An 18,209-nucleotide genomic window follows, 5' to 3' on the forward strand; every position below is an offset into this window, starting at 1 on the left:
ACTTTGACGTTTTATTCTGTGTCTCGGAACGGACGTCAGACTCGGAATAATAAAGTTCAAACATTTTTTCACCTGAAATCCCCGAAACATCTTCAAATGCATGCTAAAAGTGTTTTAGTATAATTTTAATACTATTGGGAGGTGTTTAACGATATTTTAAATAAGTACCCAGTACCTACTTAGTTAGTTAGTTACATAGTTACCGACACACAGCTCTATTTCACCCATGGGTTGTCTGGAAGAAATCGTTTTTCGCGATAAGGCCACTTCTTTATGTACTTACTACTAATTATCCTGTTTAAGTGAACAAATCTTATGATACCTACTTACCCATCCCATGATTCCCATGAGACCATGACTTCTGCATACTTGCATAACTAATGGTGACTAATGGCAACCGCTTAAGGGCCCGTACAGGGTGACGTGCCGCGCCAATTTTGGGTTTTCAATGCTCTTCACACAGCACAGGCAGTGACACGCACACATGTAAGTTTGCACAGTGGGTCGATAAACTTTTACTCGCCAACTTTATTGACAATTATGTTAAAGTACATTTTGGGTGATTTTAGGGTAAGTAAGTATAATTCTTACTTACACTGGTAGGCACCAGGAAAGAGTAGAAATTAATAGGGGTGCCACTTTACTCTATACTCGGAACCCGATTAGCTTTCTCAAACAAATGTGGTATTTACTTGTAGAAAGGTAACTAAAAGTATTAAAGTGTAGATAATAAGTTTCGGGCATCCTCCAGCCAACTGAACCCCGACGACAAAGCAAAGTAAATACATAGTGTCGCAAAAGGGCTATACTAAGCCAAAAGGGGATGACTCAAGGGGTCATTCTGGACAACTTTTGTTCTACGAGATTTGCAAATTCGCGAAAAAAAATATTCGTTTTCCATGGTAAAAAGTCACATGTCCAACAAAGTTTCTATGAAAAAGGTTTTTTTTTGTTAATTTCCAAAACTCGTAGAGCAAAAGTTCAGAATGACCCCCTGTCTTACTCCTTTTTACCCGACTGCCGAAGGAGGAGGGTAATGTTTTTTGATTGTATGTATGTATATATGTATGTTTGTCTGTTTCTTTGTTCCCTCCTGTAGCCTAAACGGCTTGATAGATTTTGATGTATGAGGTATTGTTAGAAGCGTATTGATGGCGCGATGGCTATAGGCTATGTGACGTTCCATTAAAATGTACATAGCGCCCTCTTGAGGACATAACGTGATGATCGAAAAAATAATAATTCAACTTTGCCGTGTAAGGTATCAAATGAAAGGACTTGATTTTCACATTACAAAAATATGCATATTGAAGGTATTTAAATAACAACACCAAAATTATTGAAATAAAAAATGATCATGAACTACCTACCGACGTAAAATTTCATAAAATAAAAACAACTAAAAAGTTACAAATAAAAAAATACAATTATAAAAAACTAAAAACCTGACTGTACGCTAAAAACATGAAAACGAGTCCCAATGTTAATGGAAAGTATCGCAGGCGGGGACCAACTTGACTGCCACTCAAGGCCGTTTTCTAAGTAACATTCAGCTAAATGGTGAACCCTCTGCTGGTATAATTTGTTTATATACCGCTTGTTCAATACCTGTAAGTACATTTTTTGGCAGCATAATATTTTTACTTAATTTTTGGGTTTCGAACGTCAAAAGAAAAAAAGCAACCGTTATAGGATCTCTTTGTTGTCCGTCTGTCTGACTGACTGTCTGTCACCGCCCTTTTTCTCAGAAACGGGTAAAGATATCAAGCTTATATTTCGCATAGATGGGGAGTACCCCAAAAAAAATATTATGGTACTCCCTGTCCCACACAAGTAAATTGGGGCTTATATTTTTTCCAGTTATTTTGATGTGTATCCTTTTTTTTTCTTTGTTGTTTTGTATAAGTATGTGTTTCTTTAAATCTGTATTTTTTTGTTGTTGCTGTCTATGTGTCGAAAAAATGTATCTTTATCTTCAAATCACGCCATCTATCGTTTGTTTTTTTTGTGGCTACTGTCTATAGAAGAAATTCCGTCATTGACAATTTTACGTTACGAATTTATTTTTATTTATTTTATTTTTATTTTTACATTTTCGTGGAGAATCAACAGCATTTTGTAAATAAATAATTATTACTTATGAACACATAACAACTTGATGCCATTAACAGAATGAACTTAGTAAACCCAGTAAACCTAACACATCCAGAGGAAAAAAAAAATCTCTTTCTCTCTCTCTGAAAAACATACTTAATAGCCCAAACTCGATGCTTTTAGCTATTAACATCTTTGAAATAAAATTGAGCCACCACCGTGTTACTGCCCTCATCAGATCCTCACGAGACCATACCTCAACCAGCACCAAGAGACTGTATTTTTGATCCCTAACCTAATGTTCGTGCGTATTGTCATCACTTAGATCCATTCGCTATATTCCTGCTCCTCATCAGACCTTTACGAGACTGTAATATCACGAGAATATTGCACACTATCTAATTTAATTTAATGTATTGAATATACTGGAAGAATTATGCTTCCTCAATTTCAAATCAAATTATGTTGGTGTCATAAAAGTTGAAAAAGTGCAATGACAACCAATGTGCAGTGATTTTGTATCTGTACACGATAAGATCGCGAGCTGTCAGTGCTGCCTAAACCGACGTGACCCTTCTTTGGAGGCCAGCGGCCAACTGAGTCAAACGTCACTTGTGTTTATGATTTTATAACACAGAAAGCCGCCATAGATATTTGTATGAAGATTTGAGGGGAAAAAATTGCTCAAGTTTGGGATTAATTTACACAAAATAAGTGTGTGTTTATTAAAAAACAAGGTATTTAGCGCCTAGTCCAAGCCTTTAACTTTATAATATGATAAAAATCATATGAAAATTCTCAATAATTACGACACAGTTGTTACAATACGGGAGTGTGATTGACTGGTTTTTCTTGATATTCTGAAATTAATTTACAGTTATCCATAATCATTTACTTAAATTCGAATGATTCAGCACCTAGCTAGACTCTTCAACTACCTGTGTGATTTTTTTCAAGGCTGTAGAGCATCATTTACTACATAATTCTATGACAATGCCAACCCTCGATTCCCTATTGCAGACCCTTAACCGCTACTATTCAAATATTCTTGCTGCCCCCGTATTTTGTTACTTTTTGAGAGTTAGCAACCGGTGATAATTGGTATCAACTTAGAGACTTATTAACCGAAAACACCAAAAATCTTAGTGAAAGAAATATGCAAGAAGCCTACCAATATATCCTTACATTCAACATAAACGTTTGTGAAATCACATAAGTCATTAAAAAGTTATGAATTAATAAGGCTCTAAGTTGTCAGCCATTTTATACCAACCAACCCCACTCGGAGTTACATAATACGGGGGCTGATCGTGATGAAGCCATGAAGTGATGATTGATGACATACAAGGTTGTTCTTTTCTCTATGGTAACGTTAGTTTATTTACTTCTATGGTAAGACCAAGGACTTTGTATATATAATACAAAGTCCTTGGGTAAGACCCACTGCTATTACTTACCAAATTCAGGAGAGTTCAGTGTCTATTGGTTTTACCTAGATGTTACGAGAACTAGGTACGGTCAGGTGCAGAAAAACCTGACCCCCCTCTCATAGTAACAATGATTCTGATGGCCCCACTACACGTCCGTGGATGCGTCCGGAGACGTACGCGGATGCATCTGCAGACGAATCTCTGCAAGCGACCACACGTCTGCTGCTCGGTCAGTCTGAGTTAAATATCGGCAGACGCTACTCGTAAGCATGGACATCGAAATAGCAGCCGCAGCAGCTATTTATGTGTTTAGTACTTTTGACTACTACTTCAGTTTGCATCGCAGTCGAGTTATCAAGAAGTGGAGAAGAAGACGATTCTGGTCTCACTGTCTGAGGCGTCCGCGGACGTGTGGTCACGATGCCGGACGCTCGCGCTTGAACCCTTTGATCTGTGCCAGAAAAACCGACAACAAGGGGATCGGTGGCAGATGCGTCTGCGGACGTGAAATACCTCGACAGATGCCCAAATCACCCCCTCTACACGTCCGCGGAGGTCATCTCCGGACGTATCCGCGGACGTGTAGTGGGGCCGGGGGGGGTCAGGTTTCTCTGCCCCTTACTGTACTTACTTAGATAAGTAAGTAGGTAATTATAGAACTTAGCTAGGTAGGTCCTAGTTCTACCTAAGTATATCTCATTTGCCTGTAGCATGTCTATCTAAAACTAGAAAGAAATGAGAGATACGATATCGATGATAATAATAAATGATAACTGGAGTTGGTATTTGTGAGCTTATCTTCCAGGTATTGATAATAAATTACAATAAGGTTTAGTCAGTGGCAGTTTGCGGAACACACGGGGATACTCCAACTCATAATGTTTATAATGTGACGAAAACTAAATTGTTTATTTAATGATAAATATATAAAAAACTAAAAGATATAAAAACGTACAGTCAAAATGAAAAATTTCAACGAAGACTCAATCAAAAATGGCAAATACAAAGTGAATACACTTGACGATGTGAAGTTTTCAGGAAAGGACAGTTTAGAAGACAAGTAAGTTTAGTAGGTTAATTGTGTTGTGTTATAGCTAGGTATCTATGATACGTAGTCGGTTTTGTTTTTAAGGACCTACCTATTCTATGTTTGATAGGTATATTAGGCACTTAAGTACTCATATAACTAATGTATTTTACTCATTTTTACACCGTACTTGTGGCTACGCGTTGTTAATTCCTATCACGGGTACCACACACACGTCTCACGTGGCTACCTTGAGAGCGACGAGTGACGGTGACATAAACTTTTATCACAGCTTATCGTACGCGCAATGGTATGACGTCTCATCAGGCGGGCTCGAGCTCAAGCAAGTTTAGATGTTTTTAGGCAATCCCTCTGTTTTTTAACAGAGACCAAAATACATAGGTTTTTACATGGTAGGGAGAGGTACCTTCCACAGAAGGTAGGTAAGGTACTCTAGGGATCAAGAAGTGCTGTTTACATTACGACGCACAACTGGCAGCGTTGCGTCAGCGGGATTGTTGTAGTTTTGTGATAATGCGATGACTATACACCTGTGTATTGATACCTATACGATAAGATAATACAATAACACCCTCCACGCGTTTATTGACTGAAATATCAATGTTTTTGAGAAGAAGTCACAAACACAAAGTAACTAACTACCTAAGTAGTTCTTACTACTGTAGTTAGTAACGTAAGTTGCCATAAAATTAAGTTGAAGTCCACGTACACACTGCTCTTTTGTAAAGAATCGAGTACTTTACTACATTAGTTTTGTATAAAGTCCTATAAGTTTATATCTCTAATAGCCATGTAGCTAAGATCATAACTGAATTAGTTTATAAATAAAATATTTTTCCAACAGAGAATCTGAAGTCCCTCAGGATGAGGTACCCAACGTGTCTTTCTTCACCTTGGTAAGTTCATAAAATCTAGCATCCTACCTATGTAATCGATGGCTAAATTAACTACTTATACTTAGGTATTTTTTTAAATTTAAACTTAAAAAAATATTATGGGTTATATTTTGCGTAGATAAAGCAAAACAGCACAATATTATAATAACTTGGTTTATGTGTCTCGATCCCTATTATTCCAATTCCATTCCAGTTCCGATTCGCAACCGTCAGAGACAAATGCTATATCACCGCGGCACTACTATTCTCCGTGATAGCCGGCTCCACGACCCCGGTCAACACGCTCCTATTCGCATTCCTCCTGCAAGCCATGGTGGACTACGGCATCTCGGTGTTAATCGGGATGCCAGACAACGAGGGCTTTATGAGTGCGGTGGAGACGTTTGCCCTGTACAATACGATAGTCGGGATCGCGATAGTGCTGCTGTCGTATGCGGCGACCACGCTTATGAACATTGCTGCCTACCATCAGGTACGAAGACACCTGGGGACCTGTGCACCTGAGGAGTTGATGACCTACATTCTAAGGTCATGGTCATGGCGGTCATGGCTTCCTTTGGAGTAATATGTTTTGTTAATAATTTCAGGTTTACAGAATACGGCAAGAATATTTAAAAGCAGCACTTAACCAAGATTTCGAGTATTTCGATTTGCATCAAACAGGCGACTTTGCGTCCAAAATGACGAAGTGAGTAAACTGTACTTATAGTCATTGTACCAACTTAGGCCCGGTATTACCATTGAATAATAATGCTATTCCGAGAATAAATAGATATACCTAGAGGATGAAATGCAATTTCGCATAAGGTAGGTACCTATAACTAACTATATATATATATAGTTAGAATAGAGGTATCTAGGTACGTAAGTAGGTACCTATATAACAACTATGTTTATTTTTATCCCCAGTGACGTAGTAAAGCTGGAAGATGGAATCGGGGAGAAGCTAGCAACATTTCTGTTCTACCAAGCTGCCTTCTTTAGTTCAGTCATCATGGCCCTCATCAAGGGTTGGAAGTTGGCTCTTTTATGTCTCATCACATTCCCTGTTACCCTCATGCTCGTCGGAATCGCAGGGCTGGTAAGAAATTATTATTATAGCTATATGATCGATCGATAAATATGTAGGCTGGTGACAAAGTGAAGTGGCCGGGCCAAAAACGAGGTACTCGTACCTACTTATTAAGATGAGAAGCAAATTATTATAGTGAAAATTAATAAATCGTTCACAGATTGCAGCAAAATTATCAAAAAAAGAGGCAGTGGCTATCGGTTTAGCTAGCTCTGTAGCAGAAGAGGTGTTGTCCTCCATCCGTACTGTCTACGCTTTCAATGGACAGCGAAAGGAGATTGATAGGTACCAAGTACATTTAGAAGACGCAAGTGCTATCAACATAAAGAAGGGTTAGTAAAACAGACACTTAGAACATCCCTCTTCGAGAGTTAAAAGCAATCAATGGTTCGGGATCTATAATGGAAAACTTAATAACTACTTACCATAGTTAAATTAAGTACCTCATTTTGTAACAGCTACATAATATCACCTATGTATTTAAATTATACTTAACAGTTATATTTTTCAGCTTTCTTCAACGGCATGGCGATGGGAACACTGTTCTTCTGTATCTTCTGCGCATACGCACTGTCCTTCTGGTTCGGTTTCCAGTTTATTACAAACGATGACGCTTATGATGTTGAAACCATGATTGCTGTGAGTGTCCTTTGCCCAGTATTTTACTTATCAACTTATGGTAAACACGGGTTATAATCCGTCATTCCATTGCATAATTTCCAGGTATTCTTTGGAGTGCTGATGGGGTCAGCTAATTTCGGAATATCTTCGACTCTGATGGAAGTGTTCGGCTCAGCGCGCGGCGCCGGCGCCCAGATCTTCTACCTCATAGACAACGTGCCGTCCATCAATCCCCTGCTGGACCGCGGCGTCACACCCCCCTCCATGGAGGGAAACATCGACTTCAACAACGTGGTCTTCCATTATCCTTCACGTCCTGATGTTCCGGTAAGATTTTTTTGAGTTCAAGAATCGGCATCTTTTATATTTGAAAGCATTCGATCTCATGCCCTTCGGCATTAATTTGGTACATGGTTGATACCATCAAGAACTCTAAAGTACTAAGCTGTTTTCGCTGATTCACTGAAAAACAGTCAATGATTATTTTCATTGGCCTACATTTTAATAGGCGAGAAATAATCAGTGACGCAGTCTTTATACCTAATCTCTACTTACACCTAACTAAAACACACCTGTATAAAAATAAGTAAGTAGGTATTTATATGAACTTTATCATTAATAAATTCCAATCCGATGATTTAGATCAGCTATACTCAAACTGCGGCCCGCGGGCCGCATGTGGCCCGCCGGGCCTTTATCAGTGGCCCGCGTGCCATGAGAGATAATAGAGAACAAGTATACATTCTGTGTAAAAAGTATCGGGATTATAGCCATGAAACAGAAAATGATTGTATTCATCCAAATTTATTTTACCACCTTCAAAGTTTGCTCCTTCAAAAACAATACACATAACATTTTTTAAAACGCTATTTTCAGTGTTGTGTTCAGTACTCGCGGCGATTTTTGCTTATTGTCTTCTATCGATTGAAAACAGTGCCTCGAAGTGGTAATTTGAGTTTAGGAAAAAAAGAAGCTGGAGCCGTGAGCTGCAGCCATATCTGGTTAATATGGTGGATGCTTGACTGTTTGCTCAAAAATTGATTCACAATGATGATTCTTGTGCGAAAGGCGTGACATCGTGGTGCAAAATCGTTTCTCGATTTTTTTTCCACAAATCTGGCCTTCTTCGTCGAATTTGCTGTATTAAATTCTACATAACCCGCAAATAATATTATTTTCCTACCGTTTGTCTTTCTGGCAAGAATTCCGAGCGCACAACACCACGATAGTCAAAGAAAACAGTCAACATGACTTTAACTAACAATTGATAGAAGGCAAAAATGAAAATTCGCTGCGAGTACTAAACACAACCCTGGAAACAGCGTTAATTAAAAAAAAGGTTGTGATGATTGGATAATTCGTTGGCGTATGTGTATTAGAGATGCCACGAATAGTGATTTGGCCGAATACCGAATACTCGGCCGGCGCTCTCAGCCGAATATCGAATATTCGGCGAGTGATCCAGTATCAATCTAATGAGTTGTAGTTTTATTTAAAGAGTGCTCTTCTGAATCGTACGGCAGATCCATACAAGGTGGTCAATCAACTCGAAACAGTGGCCAAATCTTATTTATTTTGTAAAAAAATATCTCTGGGAGAGTCTATTCATTCAGAAGCACGTATATTTTATGAAGAAAATCTATTTCTCTCTTACGAACAAATGGCGAAAAAAAAAAACAAAAACAATTTGCCTTTAATGAATTTTAAATATTAAAACAAACATCAGTATTTTTTTTGTATTCTTGTTTTCGCAATTAATGGTTGTTTGACATTTAAATGCTTCGTTTAAATTGCTTTTTTTGTTCCCTTCTATAAGATATTTGCTACTTCTTTAAGTATTCGGTATTCGGCCGAATACTACTTACTATTCGAGCGAATACCGAATACTGAAAAAACTGGCCGAATAGTTGCCGAATATTCGTGGCATCTCTAATGTGTATCGTTTCTGAAGAAGCATACTTTGAAGGTGATAAAATAAATTTGGATGAATAACAATCATTTTTTGTTTTATTGATCTAATCCCGATACTTTTTACACAGAGTAGATGTGCATAGTCGTATATGCGCATGTGTTTTTTTATATTATTATTTGATAGTTTACATAGTTTTATAATAGATTAAAAAAAAAATTGCTTGCGGCCCGCGACACCATGATTTAAACGTGTTTGTGGCCCTTATATAAAAAAGGTTGAGTACCAATGATTTAGATTGTATTATAGGTAGGTAAACTGGCCTTATAATTTCGGGTAAGGTAACTAGTACTTACCTACGAGTACCTTCATCTTCATCCTGCGTACTATCGGGAAATCAGCTGTATGGCATCGCATAGTGGCGTATTATAATACAATAACAATAGTGACTATTTCGCAATGCATTTTGGCACACGCGAGGGCATGTTAGTTTGCAAACAATCTTGCGATACGACCGACGGCGACGACGGAGGAGTTGCGCACGGGATATTGCAATAAAATCGAGCAAGTATACATTTAGGGGCCGTCCATTAATCACGTGAGGCTCAAAGGGGGGGGAGGGGGTACTGAAAACCTCACGAAACATCACGAGGGGGGAGGGGGGGTTCTCGTTAGACATCACGTGTATTAATTTTTTGTAAAAAATTTGGTATTTCTGAACCGATATTTTGGACGGCGCAAAAATTTTAACGATTTGTTGTATGACCTATATTTTTTCTAGTCAAAAATTGCCTTTACATAGACTTCAAAAAAATACACGTGATCCAGGGGGGGGAGGGGGGGTTGGTCACAAACCTCACCAAATATCACCAGGGGGGAGGGGGGGTCAAAAAATGAGAAAAACGACCTCACGTGATTAATGGACGGCCCCTTACCCGATGATAAGGAACTTCTAAGCATTTGAATCTTTATCAGAACTACCAACCTGTTTACGATCCGGTTAAGTAATTGTTCGATATCAGTATCGCACTTTTTGCGGACCGTTTCATCATGGTTGATAAAGATAAAGCTAATGTTGCAATAATAGTAAACCATACTTTGTCTCACTTGCTAACTGCCGTGCTTTTATAGGTAGGTCCTATAAAAACACACACACAGAGGCTTGTCGTCTGCAACGGCTAACCCCATAGAATAATATTGTTTGTACCTACGTTAACCCCCCAATAAAGTCGTCTTGCATTGGCGATATGCTTCCCAAGTGGTTCTTTTTAAATAAGAATGTTTAATTTAATTGGCAGGTATTGAAAGGCGTGACGCTGTCGGTGAAGCGCGGGCAGTCAGTGGCCCTCGTCGGACACTCCGGATCCGGCAAGTCGACCATCATACAACTCATCTCCAGATACTACGATGTCGTCGATGGCAGTGTAAGTATGAATATGATGATGAAGATATGATGTTGATAAATAGGAATCTTTGGTTGGATTAAACATTAAGTGCGCACTTTATCACCTCCACTGATTTTAAAGAGCACCTAAACCCCTAATGCACCTACTTCAACCATTCCGTTCACTGTATGCGAGCGTGCACATTGGGTACACTACATAAATCCGAATTACTTTTTTACGAATATGAAAATAACGATTTTTAAAATTACGAATTTCATAGTTCCGAATAATTCACAATCCCGAATTTCAAGTTTCCGAATAAAGAAAATCACGAATAGTCAATAAACGAAATTTCAAACAACATATTTATTAAAATCACGAAAGTCAATTTTCCGAATATTATTATTTCGATGTTTTAAAATTACGACCTTTTATTATAACGAATTGTTAAAATTACGAATCCCGAAGTTTTAATATTCCGAAAATACAAATTCCCGAATGTATCTTAGTTAACAAGAAATAGTTATTAAGAATAGTGTGTTTATTAACAGCATAATCCGTATACAATTTAACAATATTTTTTAAGCTATATTATGTGAAACGCTCCGCTCCGCTTCGCTGCGCTCCGCTTTGTTTTTCGATATCTATGTGCACCTAACACGCTCCTCCTCGCTTTGCTCGTCGTCGCACCTATCTTTAGATTTAGGTCCTAAGGTTTTTAAGGTTAATCACCGTAAAAATCCGAGCAATTTCATTGCTTTGTTGTGTTACTTAACAACTAATACTACAAATAGTTTTCTATTTACAAAATTTTTCTCTATATTTGAAACGCTCCGCTCCGCTTCGCTGCGCTCCGCTTTGTTTTTCAATATCTATGTGCACCTAACACGCTCCTCCTCGCTTTGCTCGTCGTCGCACCTATCTTTAGGTTTAGGTCCTAAGGTTTTTAAGGTTAAACACCATAAAATTCCGAGCAATTGTTTTGCTCTATATTTGAAACGCTCCGCTTTGTTTTTCGATATCTATGTGCACCTAACACGCTCCTCCTCGCTTTGCTCGTCGTCGCACCTATCTTTAGGTTTTGGGTCTAAGGTTTTTAAGACGTTTACGGTTTTTGTTGGGGTCCACCAACCCGCACTTGGCCAGTGTAGTGGACTAGGCCTAAACCCTTCCTTCATTGGAAGGAGACCCGTGCCCCAGCAGTGGGGACGTAATGGGTCGTGATGACGGTTTTTTTGTCAAAATCACGAATTATCACATTTTCGATCGGGATTTGAATTTTTCGTGTTTATAATAAATCGGTATTTTATTTTTCGTATGCTTGAGTAATCGTATTTTTTAACGTTCGTGTATTTGACAATCGTAATAACAAATCTTTTTTAAAAGCAACTTACCAGTTCATTTAAAACAAAAACTAATGGAAAGTGCAGTTCTACCAACTGTAACATATGGCTGTCAAACTTGGCCTCTTACAAAAAACATAATCAGAAAGCTCAATACATTTCAAAGATCAGCCGAAAGATCAATGTTGGGAATCAAACTAAGAGACAAAGTGAGATGTAGTGTGATAAGATCTATTACTAAAGTAAGAGACATAGTTGAAATGGTCTGCGCACTAAAGTGGAAATGGGCGGGACATGTCGCAAGATACACAGACAACCGATGGAGCGAACGCGTACTAAACTGGTACCCAAGGGACAACCCAAGATCACGGGGTCGACAGAAGAGACGATGGGTCGACGACATTGTCAGAGTAGCAGGCAACACTTGGCAAAGGCAAGCAAGGCAACGGGGGCAATGGAAAGACATGGAGGAGGCCTTTACCCAGCAATGGGTGACCAAATTATTTTTCAATAAATAACAATTATTTAATTAAATATTCAAAATATATAAAGTTAAGTGCATGAATTATTATTATTTTATTATAAATTAAATTATAGAGTTTAAAACATTAATTAATTAAGTGAAATGCATGTTAATTTAATATTATGATTTGCAAACTATGTTATTTAAGAATAACTGTAGATAATTTGGAAATAAATGGCAATAAAAAAAGAAAAAAAAAAAAAAAAAAATAACAAATCTTCGTGATTATAATATTCGAAATTATAATTTACGTGATTTTTTGAATTCGGCATTTAAAAAAATCGGTATTGCAATATTTCGTAAATTACATATTCGGTGTTTTCAAATTCGGAAAAAAGTTTTTCGGAATATTTGGGTGTTCCCGTGCACATTATATGAAGGTACTTAGGTATACGATTTGCTTTATGGTTCCGCGAGTTAATAGTTTATTATTTATTTTCATCCTCGCCCTCACCAGGTGTCGGTGGACGGGCGCGACGTGCAGGACCTGTCGGTGCGCTGGCTGCGCGCGCAGGTGGGGCTGGTGGGGCAGGAGCCGGTGCTGTTCAACACCACGGTGCGGGAGAACATCCGCTACGGCCGCGAGGGCGCGTCGGACGACGACATCGAGGCGGCGGCCAGACAGGCCAACGCTCACCACTTCATAATGAAGCTGCCTAAGGTAGGCTGCAACTTTACTGCTATACAGGACGTTTGCCCTTCCTTAATAAATATAAATACACAGGCACAGACTTGGGTATAGCATAAGTAGTACTGAACTACTGACATAACCTAATCACTGAACTTGCGCAGTTAGATTAATAGTGATACCGTTTTCATCGGTAGGGTTACGACACTCTAGTGGGCGAGCGTGGAGCATCAATATCAGGTGGTCAGAAGCAGAGGATAGCCATCGCGCGGGCCCTGGTGCGGGACCCTCGCATCCTGCTGCTGGACGAGGCCACCAGCGCCCTGGACACCGCCTCCGAAGCCATCGTGCAGAGGGCTCTTGATAAAGTAAGGATCGTGTTTTGTTAATAGCATGTAAAATATCTGATAAATTTCAGACCAGCGGGAAGCGGCTTCCCGTGACTTAACGGTGCTAAGATGATGCTTACATTATTTTATAAATTCCAGGCTCAAGAGGGCCGCACAACAGTCGTAGTAGCACATCGACTATCCACTATAAGGAACGTAGACGTCATATACGTGTTCAAAAGCGGAGAAGTCGTCGAAAGCGGGAATCATGAGGAGCTGATGAAGAAAAAGGGCCATTACTACGACATGGTAGGCCTGCAGTCTTCCCCGGATGACACAGACAAGGACCCGGAAAACCAAAGAGAACTCACCAGGACAGTGTCCGTGTTGAGCGAGAAGGATGAAGACGAACTACCGATACCTGAGGTAAGAGCTGCAGAGTACTAAAACCCCGCTTTCGATGACAATTATGTCTTCGTGGTACACGGCCGAGCAGTATTTTTAACTCTACTTCTTTATTTCAGGCATCTCCGGAAAAGGTAGAAGATGAAGCTGAGGTGTCTTTTATAGACGTGGTGAAGCTGAATTCCCCTGAATGGAAGACGATCACCGTGGCCAGCATCAGCTCTCTGGTCAACGGGTTCGGCATGCCCTTACTGGCCGTCGTTCTTGGGGACTTTCTTGGGGTAAGTTAAAGAGATTTGGGTGAACATGCTTGAATTGTGTTTTGATACATAATTTTAATATCGTGTGTTTTGCATCAGACACTTTCAGGACAAAACTCTGAAGAACAATTAAATGAAGTTAGGAGATACGTGTACATTTTCATTGGGATCGGCGTGATGTCAGGCGTTACAAGCTTCATACAAGTAAGTATTCCTATCTCTATCTGTTCTTAGTGCCTAGGCCTACATGATTCATAGGCAGTAGGTAGGCACGTATGTGCTTGAATTTACCTACGATAACCAAACCAAACTCAAATTTCAGGTGTTCCTTTACGGAATTGCTGGAGAACGATTGACGGAGCGTCTAAGAAGACTCATGTTCGAAAAACTGTTACAACAAGAAGTTGGATTCTACGATGATCGAGAAAATTCTACGGGAGCCCTATGCGCTCGACTCTCTGGCGAAGCAGCATCAGTTCAGGGGGTATTCTATTCATGTTAATTTAACTAATCATGAGATTAATATCTATTGGAATTGCATAGTGACTAACCCCTTCAATTTTGTATTTCAGGCTACAGGTCAACGTATTGGGACTGTTCTCCAAGCTTTCGGTACATTTTCACTGGCTTTGGTTCTTGCTCTCATATACGAATGGAGGGTTGGGCTGGTAGCGCTAACATTTGTACCAATAATGGGCGCTATAGTGTACAAGCAAGGCAGAATGATTACAGCGGAATCATTTGGAACTGCTAAAACTATGGAAAGGAGTTCTAAGGTAAGATTTTTTCTTATCAGTCATTAACCTCATTGTAGGGTCAGAGGGAGCGGTAGATGAGTCTAACCATGACATCCTGAAAGGGTCACTTTCGGGCCAATTTAAATTTGTACAAATCCATAACAGAAAAATGAAACCTGGTATGAAACCAAAAGGTATAAATGCATAATTTTTTGCTAGTCTTCTCGCTTTCACTAGGAAATTCTTACTTTACAGATAGCCGTGGAGGCAGTTGCCAATGTACGCACAGTGGCTTCTTTGGGCCGAGAGGAGCAATTCATCCGCGAGTACTCCCTGCAACTGGACCCCGCGGTCGCGCTGGCCAAGCGGGCGGCGCACTGGCGCGGCATCGTCTTCGGCCTCTCGAGGGGCGTCTTCAACTTTGTCTATGCTGCCGCGTTATACTACGGCGGTACTATTATAGTAAACGACGGTGTTCCCTTCGATTCTGTCCTGAAGTGAGTATAAATATATTATCCTAGCTGTTAAAGCTTAATTGGGCAAAATGATGAACGTAGTACTTTTGCCATTGAGTAAAGGACGAAAACATATAATTTTTTATTGTTGTGTTGAACTTTATGCTATTGAGTAAAGGACGAAAACATATAATAAGGGTTAAAATCGAGCCAATATAATATTTCTTCTCACTTTTACCAACCTATTTCAGATCAGCTCAAGCTCTTCTAATGGGTGCTAGTTCATCTGCTCAGGCGTTTGCTTTCGCACCAAACTTCCAGAAGGGTATTAAAGCTGCCGGCCGCATCATGGTCTTGTTGAATAGACAATCGAAGATCACAGATCCTGATAAACCGGCTGTTGAAGACTTTGTAAGTGACACTTAAAACCTTGGTAACTAACTATGTACCTACATAATTATGTAATATAAATGTGACCTTTTTATAATAAAATTATTATTATTCCAGAAAGGAACAGGCCAGGCTAGTCTCCAGGGTGTACAATTCAGGTATCCCACTCGGCCTACGATACAAGTCCTAAAAGGATTGGATCTGGAAATCGAGAAGGGAAAGACAATAGCACTGGTTGGATCCAGTGGCTGTGGTAAGAGTACTGTCATCCAACTACTCCAGAGGTATTACGACCCCAATGAAGGAATAGTGGTAAGTAAAAGTATGAAGCAGTTTAATAATAACCATTGACAATCAGGAATTGGCAGGTTTTATACCAACAATAATTGTATGATTCCAGGCACAAGATGGTATTCCTCTATCAAAGCTTCGTTTAGCGGAATCCAGACGAGCCATAGGTTTCGTTCAACAAGAACCCATATTATTCGACAGAACGATTGGTGAAAACATAGCATATGGCGATAACTCCAGGACGCCTGATATGGACGAAATAATTGAAGCAGCTAAACAAGCAAATATACATAACTTCATAACATCACTGCCTATGGTAAGTGAGAGCATAGTGTTATACAATTTATAATTTGGGATTTTGGGATCCAAGACTCCTAAGGAGTCTAAAGGAGTGACAGTGTGTATAGACATCTGGCTCCGCGAGTCTGTTATCGAGGTCGATAAACTCGTGTGTACCAATCACATCGCCGTATTTATCGTGATTTGCGATATAGTGACGTTTATCTTCGTCAATAATGGACCCGTGCAGCGAGGACTGGACAAACAATAGGTACATTTTAAAGAAAATAATTTTTCTTAATGTGATTTTTTCTTGGAACAGGGCTACGAAACAAACATTGGGTCTAAGGGTACACAACTGTCTGGAGGGCAGAAGCAGCGAGTAGCCATAGCTCGCGCCTTGCTGAGACGACCCAAGATGCTCCTACTTGATGAAGCTACCAGTGCCTTGGATACTGAGAGCGAAAAGGTAATTTTATTACATTAATAAATATACCTACTAATATTCTATCCTATTCTATTCTTTGTGAGGGTGTAAGTACCTGCACATGGCTTTCTCAAGTGGAACCTTTGTGCATACCTACTAATAATTGGTATTAAAAATAACTAAAGCCATGTTCATACTGGTTTATTCAGAAACAGCAGAACCAACTAAATTATGGACATAACTACTGTTACTGAAAATTTATGATAATCACAGGTGGTGCAAGAAGCTCTAGACAAGGCTAAGGCAGGTCGCACATGCGTGACCATTGCACACAGACTCAGCACTATACGAGATGCAGACGTGATCTGTGTTCTGCACGAGGGGCTGGTCGCAGAGCAAGGGACTCACACTGAACTCATGAATGCCAAGGGGCTCTATTACAAGTTGAACAAACAATCATATTCATGATACCAAAGTCTAAACTAATTTAAATTATATTAAGAAAAAATGAGATTACTATTATATTGTAAGTATTTTGTACTCCCAACAACTTAACATTTTTATACAAAACTAAAAAATATTTTTACTTATCAATAGAATTTGTACTTTAATATTTGTGATCAAAATAAATGGTTATCAATGTTAAATAGCAAATTTCTTTTCATGGTCAATTAACCATTCCTTACGGTCTTTCCCACTGTTGAAACCACCCTTGGATCCTGAAGCAACAAGTCGATGGCACGGAATCACCAGCAGGTGTGCGTTGGCACCGCAAGCCGAGCCGACTGCTCGCGCATGGCTTGCTGGACGGCCCATTGTTTTAGCAAAGTCTCCATATGACATTGTTGTAGAGTAAGGTAACTCTTGTAGATTTTTCCAAACTTCCTAAACAAAACATATTCAGTATTTAGAAATTGAAATAAATAATAGCCAATTATTATAAAACTTTCACATATGGCTTGCAAGTATGCATCAATATTTTCAGTAATGTTGTACTCATCATGATCAGCTGAGGCAAGACAAGAACTAATATGTTTTAACTTACCTTTTGAAATTCAGACCCTAGAGTTTTACATGGTACAGAAAATTTCTTGAGTGAACCATTGAAGTATAATGCCAATTCCTCCTTTAGCTTTTGAAAAACCATTATGTCGGAATTTTCTTCAAATGAACAGGAAACCTCATTATGAATGGCTTGAATATTTTTTACTAGGTTTTTGGAATCTTCGAATGCTACAAGATAAAGGTACTCATCACTTGCACATGCTATTATATTTCCCACTGGAGTTTTAACGGTTGAATAGTACAATGTAGAGCCTGTGTTTGTCGACTTAGAATATTTCTCAAAAAATTCCGATACCATCGCTACTAGTAAGTTTTTAATTTAATAAACATATGTAAATAGTGTATGTTTTTATTTTGAATTCGGGTGACAGACAGTGGCGGAATCATGGAAGTTTGAGTGAATGAAATAATTAATGTACTCTGTGGTGAATGAATGATCGAGCAAAAAAGATTAAACGTAACAGAAAAGTCACAGACACAAAATATATTCTCGGCATGCGTCACTGGCGTGAGCGAAATTAGCAGTCTTGTACAATGTCTATCCTATGTCAGCCAAATGGTAAAAAACGGCATGGCAAATTACCTACAAACTGATAGTCGATATGAACTATATGCTAATCGA

The 18,209-nt window shown here is 39.1% G+C and overlaps 2 protein-coding genes across 3 annotated transcripts; one reads left to right on the forward strand and one right to left on the reverse strand.

The window, feature by feature from the left end:
- The first annotated feature begins 4,344 nt into the window (after nt 1-4,344).
- LOC119693078 (ATP-dependent translocase ABCB1) lies at nt 4,345-17,169 on the forward strand. 2 transcript variants are annotated; one of them, XM_048622656.1, is made up of 22 exons: nt 4,345-4,584; nt 5,417-5,468; nt 5,662-5,940; nt 6,056-6,156; nt 6,378-6,549; nt 6,701-6,872; nt 7,052-7,179; nt 7,264-7,488; nt 10,369-10,494; nt 12,779-12,982; nt 13,147-13,317; nt 13,438-13,704; nt 13,803-13,964; nt 14,043-14,147; nt 14,266-14,427; nt 14,516-14,719; nt 14,936-15,177; nt 15,387-15,546; nt 15,643-15,837; nt 15,926-16,132; nt 16,418-16,564; nt 16,796-17,169. In XM_048622656.1, the coding sequence occupies exons 1-22, from the start codon at nt 4,487-4,489 to the stop codon at nt 16,988-16,990; spliced, it is 3,774 nt and encodes a 1,257-aa protein (XP_048478613.1). In that variant the 5' UTR covers nt 4,345-4,486; the 3' UTR covers nt 16,991-17,169. The 2 variants fall into 2 exon arrangements, with proteins under 2 accessions (XP_048478613.1, XP_037971321.2); XM_038115393.2 differs by lacking the exon at nt 4,345-4,584 and adding an exon at nt 5,227-5,245.
- LOC119693080 (methylated-DNA--protein-cysteine methyltransferase) lies at nt 16,955-17,984 on the reverse strand. The gene is made up of 2 exons (XM_038115396.2): nt 17,568-17,984; nt 16,955-17,407 (listed from the first exon to the last, which is right to left on the reverse strand). Exons 1-2 carry the CDS (start codon nt 17,883-17,885, stop codon nt 17,165-17,167), a joined length of 561 nt encoding a protein of 186 aa, XP_037971324.2. The 5' UTR covers nt 17,886-17,984; the 3' UTR covers nt 16,955-17,164.
- Nucleotides 17,985-18,209: the final 225 nt, after the last annotated feature.

This window comes from Plutella xylostella, chromosome 8 (genome assembly GCF_932276165.1).
Source record: "Plutella xylostella chromosome 8, ilPluXylo3.1, whole genome shotgun sequence".
Lineage (NCBI taxonomy): Eukaryota > Metazoa > Arthropoda > Insecta > Lepidoptera > Plutellidae > Plutella > Plutella xylostella.